Source organism: Orbicella faveolata, unplaced genomic scaffold, assembly GCF_042242905.1.
Source record: "Orbicella faveolata isolate gen_17 unplaced genomic scaffold, um_ofav_v1 contig_25, whole genome shotgun sequence".
Taxonomy (NCBI): Eukaryota; Metazoa; Cnidaria; class Anthozoa; order Scleractinia; family Merulinidae; genus Orbicella; species Orbicella faveolata.
This window is the reverse complement of record NW_028301553.1, coordinates 14088948-14105268: the sequence shown is the minus strand read 5'-3', so window position 1 is coordinate 14105268 and position 16321 is coordinate 14088948. Positions and strand designations below refer to the sequence as shown.

Genomic DNA, 16321 nt, shown 5'->3' with positions numbered 1-16321 from the left:
ACGCGTTTTGTACACTAATTCTACACTGGAATCGGTGATTGCGAGACAGAGCCGGTTAATATTTTTCGGGAGGGAAAATTTCGCGATAGCAATAAGTGAACCACGTGGTCTTTATTTAATCGATTCTTTCCTTTTATAAATCTTAAATTAAAGACTCCCGAAATATGCGAAAGTGTAAGGGATTTTTTGATAACTATGCGTCCTGAATTTTGCTTGCTTGAAAGGCAAATGATTGATTAAAGGGCTTTTAGAACTGAGAAAGAGAACAAATGATTAAAATATTGTACTTTTTTCACGAGTCATGCTTTTCTAGTGAAGCGCAGTGTTTTTCACTCTGCATAAAAAATAAGCAGGAAACGTTATCGAAAATAGATAAATAATTAACAAATTACTACACGAGCGCGTGTTGGCCATAATCATCTGATATCCAACAAGCGCGAGTGGAATAACTGTTTTACTGGAAGCGTCCCCAAAACATAGAAAAGAAAAAATAATCAAACTGGCCATGAGCCACTCAACTTGGAAAATGGATTGTCTGTAAACAGTGACAATTTTGATGCCACTTGAGGTTTTAATCCGAAGATTAAGTTAAAGTTTAAGCCCACTGGCAAAACGCAACGGTAAGAGAGTACACAAGGAGATATAACGCCGTTGAAAAGTTATTGACAATTATGAAGAAAGTACGGCTTCTTGTCTGATCAGCAAAGCAAGTATAATCGGGTTCTCATCTTCATTCCTGTTTTTCGTTCTTTATTTTCCCAGGCAATTATAATATCACAAAGACAGCACCGCGTCCTTTCCGCTCAATAAAGTTAAGCCCTGTTCGGCGGGGTTCCTGCTCGAATGGGTTACCAAATACCAATACCCCGTGTTGTAATAACTTCTTTTTTCTTCTTTTGTTTTCTTCCCTTTCCAAGGCGATATTAGTGACCGCTGATCTCCCAGTGATTCTTGTGTAATGTTTCTTTTTCCTATTTATCAACTATTTTGTTCAAATCATTTCGCCTTGTCCATATTCATCTTTGAAGTATTTATTTACAATACTGTATAAATAGTAGCGAAACGCGTCGTTCAAATTCTCCTCAATTCTCTTGTCTGTTTATTTTCCCCAATTAGTATACATTGTATGCTAGCTGTTTCGAAGCTTTATTCACACAGGTAACGGTAGAAGACTTAACTAACGATTCAAAATACATAATTTATATGTACGGCAGAAAGTCCGCTGACAATTACAGCTACAGAAATTTGCATAATATCGTAACATCCTTCCCTCAAAAGAAAAAAAAAAAAAGGGTAAAAACAGAAAAAAAAAATCAGTTCTTCTATACGCTAACAGTTCTTAAAATGTCACTCGTTAGACCTTAAGAGTTACAAGATCTGTAAAACGACTAGGCGGTTTGACCAGTCTCCCACTTCTTGTACGGACTTGGCTTTCACACCCCGTAGGTGACACTTGTTGTCTCAAGGGCTGATCTTTGATGGTTCGATCTTGGTCTACTGAAGTGGCCGATAAGGGCTGATCCTTATTTGACTCAGTGGTGGTCGTGGACTGATTAACTTTCGTCGTTGCCACTGGCTTCAGCGTTGGCTGTTCCTTGGCGAGGTGATCCTTAACTTTAGAGTCATGGTGGTTTGAAGGCGTTGACCATTCCTCAGCTGGAACACTATCAGCCTCTGCAGAACGTTTCAGGTGTCTCCGATTCCTGATATAGAGCTGACCATTTGACTCCACTACATACGATCTTCTGCCCAGTGGCTTCAGCACTTTCGCTTTCCTCCATGTTTTCTCGTTCAGCCGAAAGGGTTGCATCCGAACAACGTCATCTTTCTGAAGGTCCCGTAGGTCGTTTGCTGATCTGTCATAATAGAACTTCTGCTTCAACTTTCTCAGCTTGTCTTTCTCTAGAGTGTCTTCAGCCACGCTAGGTTTCAGCAAGTTGCTAGAAGTAGGGAGGTTTGTTTTTGTCCTCCTGCTTAACAGACGCTGGGCAGGGCTGGTACCAAATCCTTCCTGTGGGGTGTTACGATGAGCCAACAGCGCCAGGTAAGGGTCACTTTTGGACGCTGCAGTTTTCTTGAGGATCTTCTTTGCTTCCTTGACAGCAGACTCAGCTTTACCATTGGACTGATGGTGGTAGGGACTTGTTGTCACGTGATTGAAACCGTACTCCTTGGTCTCAGGATAAAAAATCGCCGCATAACTGCAAGATGTCAGGCGACGAGGGAACTACGGCGACAAATACAACTAATACAGCGTCCGTTGGAAGTGCACAAATGCAGCAAATCTCTTCTTTGCCGAGTGGAATACCAATGCCGAAACCGTTAAATCTTGACAACGTTGCCGCTAACTGGAAAAAATTAAAAGAGCCTGGGATAATTACGCCGTAGTTGTGAGGCTCCAGCAGTTCGACGAAGAATATAAGACTGCAACTTTTCTTTCTGCGATCGGCGAAGAAGCTCTTGAAATTTATGAAGGTATGACATTCAACCCGCCCGAAAGTTCGAAAGTACTCGACTCTGTAGTTCAAAAATTCGAGGAATATTGCATCGGACAAACCAATGAGACCTTCGAGCGGTATTTATTTAACTCCAGATCACAGAAAGAAGATGAAAGTATCGATCACTATGTATCGGCACTTAGAACACTTGCGAAATCGTGTAATTTTTGTCAGTGTTTACATGATTCACTTATACGTGATAGAATAGTGTTTGGCGTTAGAGAGCCTGCCTTGAGAAAGAAGCTGTTGCAAGAAAGACAACTCACTCTAGAAAAAGCAATCGACATCTGCGGAGAAACAACTGCACAGCATTTAAAGGATCTCGCCACAGCTACGGATCCGAATGAAATACACGCTTTGAAACATCGCAACGAAAGAAAACCAAGATTACCGGAAGATCCAAGAGATTCAAAGGGTGCCAAAAAATGCAAGTACTGTGGAGGAAATCACGTGCTCAAGAGGGAAAAATATCCGGCCTATGGAAAGACTTGCGGAAAGTGCGGAAAGAGTAATCACTTCGCTAGAGTGTGTAAGCAGCGTGGACGAAGGAAAAAACCGGTCAACACAGTCTCAGTCTCTTCCAGTGAATCTGGTGAATCACTGTTTACGATTCAATTAACTCCAGAAGTCGACTCGGTGCACGCGATACAGAGCAACATCCCATCAAAGATCACTGCGGTTATGAAATTAAAGGGAGGACCCGAAGTTAATTTCCAAATCGACACCGGAGCAACGTGTGATGTACTCAAGCTAAGCTCCATCAAAGGAACGAAGTACGCTAATAGGATCACGCCCACTAATCAACTCCTAAAAATGTACAACGCCTCTACGCTCAGGCCGCTTGGAAAGTGCAAGGTTCAACTGACGAATTCCAGGGATAAAAGGAAGTACAAAGTTAACTTTACCATTGTAGAGGATGAACACTGTGTCAATCTGATCGGGAGTAAAACCGCCCAGCAAATTCAGTTAATTACAATCAGAAATGATAAGATCAAGCCGTGTTCCGAACCTGCAGAGTGCGCTTCTACAGCAAATGTGGATGTGAATCTGACAAGTAGCCGACAGTTCGAAGGACTTACCCTGGAACACGTGTGCTCCCAGTGCGAAGATGTTTTTGATCGCCTTGGCAATCTGGGAACTCCATTGCGACTTGAAGTTGACGAAACGGTTAAACCTGTCCAACAACCGTTAAGAAGAGTGCCTGAAGCTTTAAGAACTCCGCTTAAAGAGTATCTTGACGATCTGGAAGCTAGAGGTGTTATCGAGAAAGTTGAGAGGCCGACTGAATGGGTAAATTCCGTGGTGATCGCAAGGAAGGCTAACGGTAACCTTTGCCTTTGCCTGGACCCTAAGCCCTTGAACAAAGCGTTGAAGAGATGCCATTTCCCTATGCCAGTCATTGAAGACATACTGCCGGAGTTGGGCAAGGCCAAAATCTTTACTAAAGTCGACTGCAAGGATGGTTATTGACAAATAAAGTTTACAGAAGAGAGTTCACTGCTTACGACCTTCGCCACATCCTTTGGCAGATACAAATGGAATCGTATGCCCCTCGGGATTTCACCCGCTAGTGAAATGTTTCAGCTCCGTTTACATGAAGCTGTTGAAGGCCTTGACGGAGTATATGCAATAGCTGATGACATCCTTGTAGCAGGCACTGGAGACACTATGAAGGATGCGATAGCAGATCATGACCTCAAAATTAAGAAGCTGTTGAGGCGATGCCAAGAACGTAACATTAAGCTAAACAAGCAAAAAGTCGCTTTTAAGCAAACAGAGGTACCCTACATCGGACATCTCCTGACCTCAGAGGGAATAAAGGCAGACCCGTCCAAGGTTGAAGCAGTACTACGGATGGAGAAGCCGACTGATGTAACTGGTGTTCAGCGGATTATGGGCACCGTGGGTTACCTAGCAAAGTTCCTGCCGAGATTATCCGAGGTCTCACAGCCTCTCAGACAGCTCACCAAGAAGGGAACAGAATTTTTATGGGACGAGATCCATGATAGAGCATTCAGCAGGATCAAAGAGACGGTGACAGCCCCACCACTGCTCAAGTACTATGAGCGAGAGAAGGACCTAGTCATTCAGTGTGACGCAAGCGAAGGGGGCCTGGGAGCCGCATTACTTCAAAATGGAAGGCCGCTGGCATACGCAAGCAGAGCCCTGACTGCAGCTGAGAGGAACTACGTCCAAATAAAAAAAGAGCTCCTTGCAATTGTGTTCTCAACAGAGAGGTTTCATCAGTATACGTATGGTAATTGTCGAGTCAGACCATAAGCCCCTAGAAACGATTCTTGCCAAGCCGCTGGTCTCTGCTCCTAAGAGATTACAGAGGATGATCTTGAGGCTGCAACGTTATGATCTGGACGTGCGATACAAGAAAGGAAGTGAGCTGCATCTCGCAGACACCTTGAGTCGGCACTACCCCAAGTTGACAGAGGCAACCCAAGATCAGAGAGAACATGTCCTGTTCGCAAGATCTGCCTTTGAAGAGGGACTGGAAGTCGAGCAAGACGTTCAAGAAATAAACCACTTGCTGGTGAGCGAGCACGAAGCAGAAATGTTCCGCGAAGAGACTAAGAACGATGAAGTTGTTGGCAATGAAGATATCGCTGGACCATTGGCACGCCATCAGCCAGCTTTTAAGGGTGCAGGATATCGCCTTGGAGACACAGAGGCTGAAAGTTCACAACCTCTTCCAGAAACAATATCAAACAGACAAAGCAACAGTCAACAGCAAACAAAAGAAGTTGTTTTGAAGTTCTGGTCCAATGGTTTTTCTGTCGATGATGGTCCTTTAAGATCTTTTTAAGATCCCGCGAATGGGGCATTCCTGAATTCTGTCAAGCGAGGAGAGATTCCACAGGAGTTGTTGAGGCAGTCACGGAGAGGAGAAGTCCATGTGAACATGGAGGATCACCGACATGAAGACTACATCCCACTCCTGACACCATGTTTCGAAGCTTTATTCACACAGCTAACGGTAGAAGACTAAACTAACGATTCAAAATACATAATTTATATGTACCGCAGAAAGTCCGCTGACAATTACAGCTACAGAAATTTGCATAATATCGTAACACTAGCGACCTCGACACGTTAATAAAGTTCTTATCTTATCTTATCACGGCATGAATCATAATTCGAAAATTCGTACAGCCCATCAATTTTGTGATTTTCAATTAAATTCAATTTCAGCTCATCTATTTTTACGATTTCGTGATCTCAGTTTTTCGGCAATGATGTGCGGTTAAACCTGTATAAACGGACACCTTCAGGAAATGAGCTATTTATATAATAATTAGCTTCTATATATAAAAACATTCGTGCGAAAATCTATTCAATTTAGATCATTTCTGCGGTAAGATATTGAGTACTTGCGCCAGAAAGTCAAAGAATAGCTGACTTGACAGTGTAAGACAGTACATTGTTCAAAACCTGGTTGGGGGGGGGGGGGGGGAAGACTCCTATATGAATAGGTTCGGGGATGCTCGTCGTCTCGGGTACAAATCAAAGATTCTGGTCTCACTTAGGGTGTTGAGGACGAAACGTTCCCATTCTTAGCTGTCAAAGTATCCTTCAGGGTGCACTCGAAGAAATAATAATAATAATGATGATGATGATGATAACAATGATGATAATAAAAGAAACGCTCTCATTTGTTCTCCGCTGATCTCTCAAGTACACGAGTTGAGTCTACAAGTGCGCGCGGGATCTTTTCTTGAACAGTCGCTAGTAATCGAGCCTCTTCCGTTCTAAGTGGTATCTTTTTGGGGTCTAATGAAGCTCGAGCAACTCCCACATTAGTGTTCTTTAGGAGTTAAATTCAAATTTTCATACGAGCATCCCTGACCTTCTCATATGGGTGTACCCCCCCCCCCCCCGGGGCTCAAAATGTCTAACAGGAAGTGAAGGAGTGAAGGAGGGAATCGACCCACCACGACAACTTGGAAAATATCAATATTTTACTAAGTTAAAAACGTTCCAAAAAAGTTACGCGTATGCCTACCATATTTTTAGAGCATGGTATAATGGCTCACATATCATGAAGGCTAAGCCAATGAAAACTCTTGAGTTTCATTATCCAATGATCGGTTTTTAATACTGAAGGATATAAATAAATAGATAAATAAATAAATGAATAAATAAATAAATAAATAAATAGATAGATAGATAGATAGATATACATAAATAAATAAATAAATAATAAGCACATAAAGAGCGTCCAATCAGAAACCGAACGAACTAATTATTTGTTAAAACAGGTGCAAAATTTGTTATTGGTGTATACGATTTTTTTAGTTACAGTTCGACTAAAGAAATCACGTCAATTTTGTGGGAAATTAGCCTTTCTCCTTTACAGACATTTAGACGCTTGTCAGCTATGCTAACAAAACAGTTTGAAAATTAAATTTTAAGAACGGCAAACAATGCCTAATTTTAGAAAAAAATTTAATATAATTCTAACTCGACTCCAAAACAAATCATCTAAATAAACCGCATGGAGGCTGAAGGATGAATTAGTCGATGATTTGTACACGTCTTTGCATTCAAGTTCTCAGCTGGATGTGAATTTTATCCGTGTAAATTTGAACTTGTTGCCACGTAACGCTGCCAATTAAAAGAATGTCTTCATTGAAGGGGTTTACCAAAACAGAAGCAAGTTTTGGAAAAAACAGTTTTCGAGCCTATTGCCACAGATTTTAATTAATCGTGATCCATTCGTTTTTGTGTCAATTGTGATCACAGGTGCACCACACGGAATTGTGTTATTTATTAAATTACAAAGGCAGGGAAAATTAGTTTTTGTTCACCAATTGAGGCGAAAAACACGCACCCGTCTCAAATGGAAGACGAAAACTGCTCGCCAAAGTTAAACGCGGCGTCTTCTATTGTTTTAGCCTCGTTCAATGGCGTTTCTGGCATTTCAACAATAGTTGGTAACTCGATTATTCTTCTAGCGTTGTACAAAACACCTTCTCTCCAGACGGTCTCTAACTATTTTGTTGGTTCCTTAGCCGGCGCCGATCTCTTTGTGGGTCTGTCTGCTAACTCGTTGTACGTGGCTTTGAGTGGCTTTGTTTCTCTGCAAGAAATACAAGAATTAAAGGACGCTGAAACTTTTGTTTGGTTGTTAACTACGACTGTTACGACTTTCAACCTATGTTTTGTCGCAGTTGACCGTTATGTCGCTATAATTCGACCTCTACGATACCCATCGGAAGTAACCACAAAGCGATTTCTTAAAGCAATCACTTCCATGTGGATCTTCGCTTTTTTATTCTCAACCATCGGTTTTTATATTCCATACAGCGACCTGCCGAAACTGTGGATAATTGGTTCTTTTGTGACTTTTCTCCTTCCTCTCGGAGTAGTTTTATTTTGTTATTTTCGCATTTACGCGATTGCGAGAGCGCAAAACTCTCGGTGGAAACAGCAGCCCGCATTTCACCGCTCAGCTCAAGTGACCGAGGGGTTGAAAAACAGGAAAGCAGCTGTGACGTTTGCAATCATAACAAGCTTTTTTGTTGCTCTCTTCTTGCCAACCCTTGTCATAAACTTTGTTGTAATTGCCGTAGAAGGCCGTTGTCACAGATTCAGGCTTAACATCGCGTGGTTTTGGGCGGCAGCTCTGTCGTACACTTCTTCTACGTTAAATCCTTGGATTTACGCTATACGAATGACAGATTTCAAACGAGCCTTAAAACATTTACTGTGCAGAATTTAAAAAGCCGTGACATCTTCGATATCAGCATGAACGCATAGCTACTATGAACATTACCTAAGATCGATATGCGGTTGGCACTTGGTGAGATTTTGTTGACTTTGTTTGTGGCTTCCCGCTTTTTAACCAATGGAAATCGAAGTCCTGTGCAAAGAGGTGGAGACGTTAGATCAGATCAAATGAACTTATGTGCGGTCAGCTCCTTAAGAAAATTACAGAACAAACCGACAGTTTAAATACGCCTAAACGCTGTTCAAAAAAAAAAGATTAAAAAGAACTCGCTAACCAATTTTTTTTCGGACATTCGTGCCAGACAACTCGCTATACATTAGATAGTGGTCAATTTTCGCCCAGATTTCACGAGAAAGCGAATGTGTCTATGGATATCAGGCACACATTTATCCTCGCGTGACAAAACAAAGCAAACAAAGCGGACAGACAAGTTGTAAACTCTGTTTTAATAATATCACATCAGCAACTCCTGAGATAACGCCAGCATTAAATTGAATTTACTTTGGAATCTCGTATTTATCTAGATTTATATTCAGACCATCGGTTGTCAGAATTATGTTCAGCTGAAGACTTGAGAAATTGCCTCTCGTGTTTTTTGTTTGTTTGTTTGTTTGTTTGTTTTTTTTTAGCCCTCTACATAACCGTACAGTGTTCCTCAAGTTGTAAAAGTCTTTTTTCGTAATACCGAGTTCTCGATCTCGTGGCCGTTGTGTTTTGCCGGCGGGATATTTTATTACTCCTAGCACGGGGTTGCAGCTTGGAATTCAACTAAGCTACGATCCGCCAAGCGTCCTGCCCAAAAAACTAAGCTCCAAAGGAAAGTTTAGCTTCGAAGGCCTGGGTCCTGTTTGAGGAATAGAGGAGAACGCACTTGGAGTCAGAGATAACCTTCTTTTTCAAGTCCCTTTAAAACCTTTTGTAATTGCATGTACTCTACAGTCGAACTCCCCTACAACGGCCACCGTGGGGATAGAGTTTACTGGCCATTGTGGAGAGATGGCCATTGTTATAAGGCTAAAATCATCACAGATCTCTCGACTAGTACGAAAATAGGTATCTGTAGCAGAGAGGTGGATATTGTGGGGAGGTGACCGATAGTAGAGGTTCGACTGAATTATGCCCTCTGTCTGTCTTTTGACCTGAGTTGGGACAGAGGAGGCTGAAGGCGTATTACCTTGTAAATGATACTGTCTAGTAACTCTGATCACTTTAAAAAAAGACCGGAAAAAAGAAACAATGAAGGGTTACACATTAAAATGTGCCACAGGCGAATCTCTCTACAAAGGCCACCCTGCGAACAAATTTTTCTGGCCACTGTGGAGAGCCAGAGTGTTGGAAGACGAAAAGGCGAAACTCTCAACTGGCTCGAAAATATGAAGTGACCGTTAGTAGAGGTTCGACCGTAGTTAAAACCAAAATAGATCCAAATTGAATGTCCATCTCATTATTTTGCAGCTCTTATACCAGATTATCTCTGTGCTCCGTGGATAATGTCTCGATACTGTTTCTCTCATGTGTCCCCAGCTATTCAGTACTTATAATGAAATGTGTTGCACGACATCTTGTGTTTTATTCATCATTATATTCATAATGTTAAGAAGATAACTGTCTGAACAAATGAAAGATTTTACTTCATTTATTGTTCTGGTGCTAGATCCCTGACCGGACACCGGCTCGATGTCGTTTCACTTCTCACCTTACCGTCAAAGTGGAGGAGCGTGGCTTATGATTTACTCGAAAAGCTATACTTCATATTAGAAGTCAGAGACACATAAAAGTATAATAAGCTGGTGTTCTGTAGAGTATGATTTACACATAAAGTGAGTTAAGTCATAAGTGTAAAACATCAGATGAGTATGAACCAACATATGAGATTACACTCTCCCCCACCTTTCAAAGTGTTTTGAATGGGTTTAACTGTACGTTAAATTTTGATTTTTTTTTTTTTCAGAAATGAAAGTCAGTTTATTTTGTAATCCACTTAACTGAAGAACTGTCATCTCAAAGTTTGGTACAGGCATGGAAACTGGAATGGACTGAATGGACTCCACTGTAATTGTAACAAAAGTGTGAGTACCTCAAATAATAGTGAAATGTTTGCTCAGGGAATTTTAAGGAGATATAATAAGTTACAGGGTTGGAAAAAGAAACTTGAATTCCAGCTTGCCCATTGTACAGGTAACTTAAGATGTAGTAAGTTCGACTCTACAAGCTGAGGGAGTTTATTTTTTTTAATTTCAGTAAGTCATTTTCTTTACAACTTCCATACAACTTCCATAATTTAAAACTAACTTTAGTTTTGAGGCCGGGTGGTCTAATGGTCTGGGTTCGAACCCCGGCTGGGTACTTTGTGTTGTGTTCTTGGGCAAGACACTTTACTCTCACAGTGCCTCTTTCCACCCAGGTGTACAAATGGATAATGGGGAATTTGATGCTGGGGTTAGCCCTTCGATGGACTAGCATCTCATCCAAGGGGGGAATTCCTAGTCATTTCATGCTATAGAAACCAGCTTAAGCTCTGGCCTGATGGGTTACTTGGCTTGTATGCAGACTTTACCTTTCTTACCATTACAATAAGTTAGTAAAATGTGATTGAACCTCCCTGAGAGAAGCCTTGTATAAGCTGGTTTATATACCACTTCTTCAGAGTCTCTTGATTTAAGCACATTGTTAGTGTCCAACTTCCTCTCATTAACATGGAATGATCAATGACCGGATATAGAAAGTTTAACTCTGTAAGTTGAAGGAATTTATTTATTTATTTTTTTTACTTTAGGGGTCATTTTCTTTACAACTGCAATAGTTTTAAACTAACTTTAGATTTGATGCATGCCTGGTAGTCTAATGGCTTAGTGTGCTGAACACTGGTTCAAGCAGTCTGTGTTTGAACATGGGCTCCGCAACATCCCTAGAAAGCAAGCTGGTTTCTTTGTTGTGTTCTTGTGCAAGGCTCTGTGCTCTCACTGTGCCTCTCTCTGTCATTGTGTATATTTTGAATGGTTGGCACCAGTGAATTAAATGCTGGGATAACCATGCTGAAAAGCTGTGGTTTAATAAGATCGTGCGCTGCCACAAGACTCAAATACACGCTACATCTCTCTTAATCTTGGAAATATTTCACTGGCCAGTTAACCTTGAGCAGTCAGTCACATTTCCTTAGATTATGAATTATTTCTCTGTGCACGTTGCATTTTGTTTTATTTTTGTTTTTCAGAATAATTATCGTGGCTTAGTATGGACCGCAATAGGTTTTTTCAAGTGAAATTCAAATGCATAGAAGCAGGCTTAACTTTGTAAACTGTGATAGCTATGCGAGTTTGCAGCATGCAAAGAAAATCGTGTCTGATAGCTTAGGACTAGTAGATTCCTTCACTTGCATGAAGTGCCTTGGGAAACGTTTTGAGCACATTCAAATAACAGAAGTACTGAAAGACATGAAATTTTCTAGGGCTTGTAAGAATGGCTCTGATGCACTAGTATATACATCATAGTCAGGGATGGACCATTATTTTGTGGAGGAGGGGAGGTGGGGGTTGGGGAATATTCTGGAGCATGAATATTTTCTTCTCGTCTTTAGATTGTGCATTAATTTTTTTTTTTTCGGGATGGGGAAGGAGGGGGGGAGGGCAATAGCTTGTGCAAGAGTTTTTTAAAGTCAAACACAGGACCTGGATAGTAGAAAGCACTTGCTCATTTTTTTTTTTTTTTTTTTTTCAGTGGCACAATGTTTTTTCAGCTGTCTTAAATGTAGTTGTGCAGGAATCTTTTTTGGAAATTGCCCAGCTCCCACCCTCTCCCCCCCCCCCCCCCCCCTCTCCCCACTCAAAAAAGTTATGGTCTGTCCCTTAGAGCTTGCCTAAAGAGCAAGCCAAAAATTTGGTTTCCTTTGCACCCTAGTTTGTCTTAAATTTTCACCGAATCTTCTTAGATGGCCAAAATAGAGGAGTGGCACATTTACTTCTTTTTGAAAACTTGTGAAAAGTACTGTCTACATTAAATTGTAGTCCAGCTCATGTGTCAGACAACCATATTGTAGCTCGGAGGTTAGGCAAAGCTGGTACTAAAATTTAAATCATCTATAGCCTGCAATGAAACAAAGACTTTCAATTTACAATTGCTACTAATAAACATAATTACACAGTAACAAAAATAAATCAAAGTTATAAAGAAATTGCATGAAATGAAGTTGATTAAACAATTATTATTGAAAAAAGAAAGAAAAGAATAATGTGGCGCAGTGGTGTCGTGGTTAGTGTCCTTGTTTCTGGATCGAGCAATCTGGGTTTGAGCCCTGGCTGGGGACATTGCATTGTGTTCTTTGGCAAGACACTTTACTCTCACAGTGCCTCTCTCCACCCAGGTGTATAAATGGGTACTGGCCACCTTGATGCTGGGGGTAACCCTGTGATGGACTAGCATCCCATCCAGGGGGGGATAGAAATATTCCTAATTGCTTCATGCTACAGAAACTGAGATAAGCTGCAGCCTGATGGGCCACTTGGCTCGTATGCAGACTTTACTTTTTACCATTACCTATTCAAAAATAATAAAAAGATATTCCATTTTTTTGCAGTATTTAAAGGGCTATGTCTTGTTCTTTTACTAATCATTTACTGTATTTAAATTTAATGCGGGTAAAATTTTTAAGCATTTTACTTTATCGTCTTGTTTTAATTAGGAATCTAATTTTATTTCATAACAGTGATGTGTGAGAATTCTTTTTCATGATCTTTTAATTTGTTTAGTTAGTAAACCAGCTTAAAGTAGACCGAGTGAAAAAAAAAATTAATTAAAATTGGTTTGTTCAAGCTCTATACTTATCTGTTCTGTCATTCAAGCTTTGTCCTTATCTGCAGAATTTATACCGGTAATTGTCTGCATAAATGTGGTCACATTGCAAGCAAGGATTTTTCGTGCGCTCAGTATAGAGCAAAAAGTATATAGCTCTAGACATAACTAAAGACGCCTTAGGCAGACAACTTCATTAACCGCCAGCATAATTATCAAATATTAGTAAGATTTTTGGGCAGTAATGAGTTTAAAATAAGATAAAGTAAAAATCGTCGCAGGCTTCTTAATGTCATATCCGGGAGCGGACGCGCTAACATGTGTTTTTAAAGATTGGTGTGTTTTCGTTGTTCATAGTGGGTGATATTTTAATTACAGGGCGTAAGTGATCCTAGATAAGTCAGTCTACTCGAATGACTTGTGATGGTGTTTAATTTTTGGTTTCAAAGCTGTATGCTTCGTGGAGGATAATTTTTGTGTTCACGCACGTTACGCCAGACAACTTACAACAAAGCAGTATTACAAACTTCTGGAAACTTTGCGCGCAAAGTAGCAACTCCAAAACGTTCGGGTGAAACTGTTGCAGGTTGTCGAGGCCCGTGATTATAAGAAACTGCCAAAGTGTTACTACAACAAATGTTGCGTTAAAAACCATTGTATCCCCGCAAACGAGAGACGCTTGTTCATTTGAAAGAGCGCCTTAATGTCTAAGAAATATTTTTTTAAGATGGTTGAAACGATAACAATTTTCTACAGAAATTACGTTTAAAATTCCCATGACACTTAAGGGTACGTTTTCTCAAGCTTTTATTTAAAATTGAAACCTCAAATGGGTTACATAAGCCATGAAATTGTTAGTTTGTAGTACCGTGTTCTCGATCGAGCCTTCAGGTTATAGACTACTTATCTCTTCTACAATCATGAAAGCGCACGGTATTTCAAATGCAGCAAAGATAAAATGCGCGTGCAAATTGGCAGCTATTGAAAAAAGCCGACAAAAAGAAAGCATGCGAGCGTGCGCGCGTGTCACGGCAGATTAATCAACCAATAGGAATCCGCCTTTAAAAGCCACGCATTATATCGCTATGGAAACGCCAATTGATTACGTGTCTGATAACTGCGCTTTTGCAGTCTTAACGGCAACAAAGCTGATACTGTGCGCGTCTAGGCTGTGTGATAAGAACAAAGCCCGCAAGGGGTTAGAACAAACAAAGATCCTTTTGAAGCATGTTTAGAGAAGAAGTTAAAGACGAAGATACTCGGTGATGTCGAACTGTATTGGAAGGCGCTCTCCAGGTACCGCAATTTTTATAGTGTGCGTGATGATGAGCTATATCTCGCTGTTGTCTTGTGCCTGTTTCATTAGGATAATTGTGAGACCGATCGATAAGATCTTTATGGATTGAATTCCATCTTGCAGTTAGCCTAATGCCAGGACTTGTGCTACGTTCTTTAGTAACAGTAAAACGCTAGAGATTGTGAGGTAGAGTAGAGTATACCACTACAGGAAAATAGAGGTTAATCGATGTTCAGTTAGTTGCTTCCCACAACTTGCGGTGGTTGTAAATCGCCACATGTAGTGCGCAGTTGAGCGTTGATATTACGTTGTGAATTGCATGCATGCTTGTCTCTGTGATTGTTTCAATTGGGATTTTGATGACATTTGCGCTATAAATTAGGAACAAGCGATGCCCCAGCGACTGTACTCGTTTGCGCTATCATCCTTGAATCCGCTAACGATTCTTGTGATCACGTCGTTCCAAAATACAGTTTCAATCTATTAAATCGCGGCAAGAATTTCGTAATTTAAACCGTTGAACTAGTTTCTGTGTTTAGAAAGCGAGCTTAGATTACTGTTTGCAAAGTTGTTTACAAGTTTAATTGGTAGAATTCCTTTGTTTGAATAACTACATTCCACGGCTTAAAAATAAACAACGGGCAATAATCTGTAGGTTACTCTTTCTCCGATAATGCGATTTTAATTTACGAGTGCAATTAACATGATATTAAGTAACACTCGTTACCACAGACTATAACCTCAAAAATCAACCTCTATATAATTAATATTCGAGAAAATTAAACGCCTTACTCGTACATGTGAATCTTTAAAGCAGCGTGTTTAGGCTTAGCTGTATTAATGAGCGCTAATTAACTTTGAATTTAGTTTTATAAATAACGATTAGTGACTCCGTAATTTATATTTGTTCTTCAGTGTTGATTTTGACCAACCTTTACAGGTAACTTAAAATCGTAACTTGAAAGCACTTCTGGCTGGGAGGGATTAAACCTTGCTTAACTTTTAATTCCTGAATAACGTTAATACTTCTGTCATCGTCTTTTTATCAAAAATCGTTGATCTTTTGCTTGTTTTGAATGAGACAAAGAAATTTTATTTCAATTCTTTTCGTCATTATTCAAGCGCATACATTAAATGAAACTGTTTGTTAGTAGAAAAGCGAAAGCCGCAGAATTGTACTAGCTTTTGAAATATGCAACTTAATCGTTTAATTTAGAGCTATGGAGGTCTAATTTTAGGCTCGTGTTTTGCTGCCCTTTCCGAATTTGTTGATCGTAAACGTATAGCCTGTCGTTTGTGATACTGCTACTTTAAAACAATTAGGTCATAAAAATTAATGGTCGGGCCGGATTTATCTACTTGCCAGTTGTATAGAGTTTTTCTTCTGGAATATGAGTGAAGTTTACAGTGCGTAACAATTGCGAAAATTCGCTTGAATTACAGTCGTCTTTACCGACTCAAAGAATGGCTTTCCTTCGTTCGTACGAAGACTGGTTTTCTAAACGAAAACAATTTAGACTTCAAAAGAAGACAAAGCAGACCAAATAGAATTTTGATTTAAAAATCGACAGAATTTTGGTTTATAAATCACAGGCCAAATGCGCGCAATCTATTCTTCGATGTTGTTCCTCAGTTTCAATCACTTACCTTCAGTTTCAACTTGCTTCACAATGAATAGCACCTTGTGTGCTCATACGCTGCAATGAAGACGAATGAGCAATTCAGCAGACACCTGCTTCGAAATAAAACGGGTCTTTAAAATAGGGGATGCTGTCTTTTGCTTCATTGTCTGGTGTTAGATTCGGTCTCAAACGACATTTCTTCGACAGTAGATCATGATATCCATGGCATTCTTTTTTAGCTGTTCGTTTTTTCTCATTTGCCACTTTGTTGTCTTGCCTTTCTAATATCTCGGGTTAGTATTTTCCTTCATTTCTTCTTTTGGACATTTTTTTATGCTGGTTACATGTTTGCGCATTAAAGAACTCCTTCGATCAT

At 40.2% G+C, this 16321-nt stretch overlaps 1 protein-coding gene, 2 long non-coding RNA genes and 1 pseudogene across 21 annotated transcripts in view; 3 read left to right on the top strand and 1 right to left on the bottom strand.

The window, feature by feature from the left end:
* Window positions 1–16321, bottom strand: part of LOC110069432 (uncharacterized) — a 48321-nt gene that overhangs the window by 18083 nt on the left and 13917 nt on the right. The window lies entirely within an intron of this gene.
* LOC149109082 (uncharacterized) lies at window positions 1945–3699 on the top strand (annotated as a pseudogene).
* LOC149109081 (alpha-1A adrenergic receptor-like) lies at window positions 7324–8746 on the top strand. The gene has a single exon (XM_089293450.1). The coding sequence runs from the start codon at window positions 7348–7350 to the stop codon at window positions 8227–8229; it is 882 nt and encodes a 293-aa protein (XP_089149576.1). The 5' UTR covers window positions 7324–7347; the 3' UTR covers window positions 8230–8746.
* LOC149109077 (uncharacterized) overlaps window positions 10138–16321 on the top strand; it is a 48323-nt gene continuing 42139 nt past the window's right edge. The window contains exon 1 of the long non-coding RNA XR_016208383.1: window positions 10138–10307. This is a non-coding gene — a long non-coding RNA (uncharacterized LOC149109077). The remainder of the gene's footprint in view (window positions 10308–16321) is intronic.

What these genes read in the sequence shown, in the direction of transcription:
- LOC149109081 (XM_089293450.1), top strand. Translation starts at nt 7,348, where the DNA reads ATGGAAGACGAAAACTGCTCGCCAAAGTTAAACGCGGCGTCTTCTATT.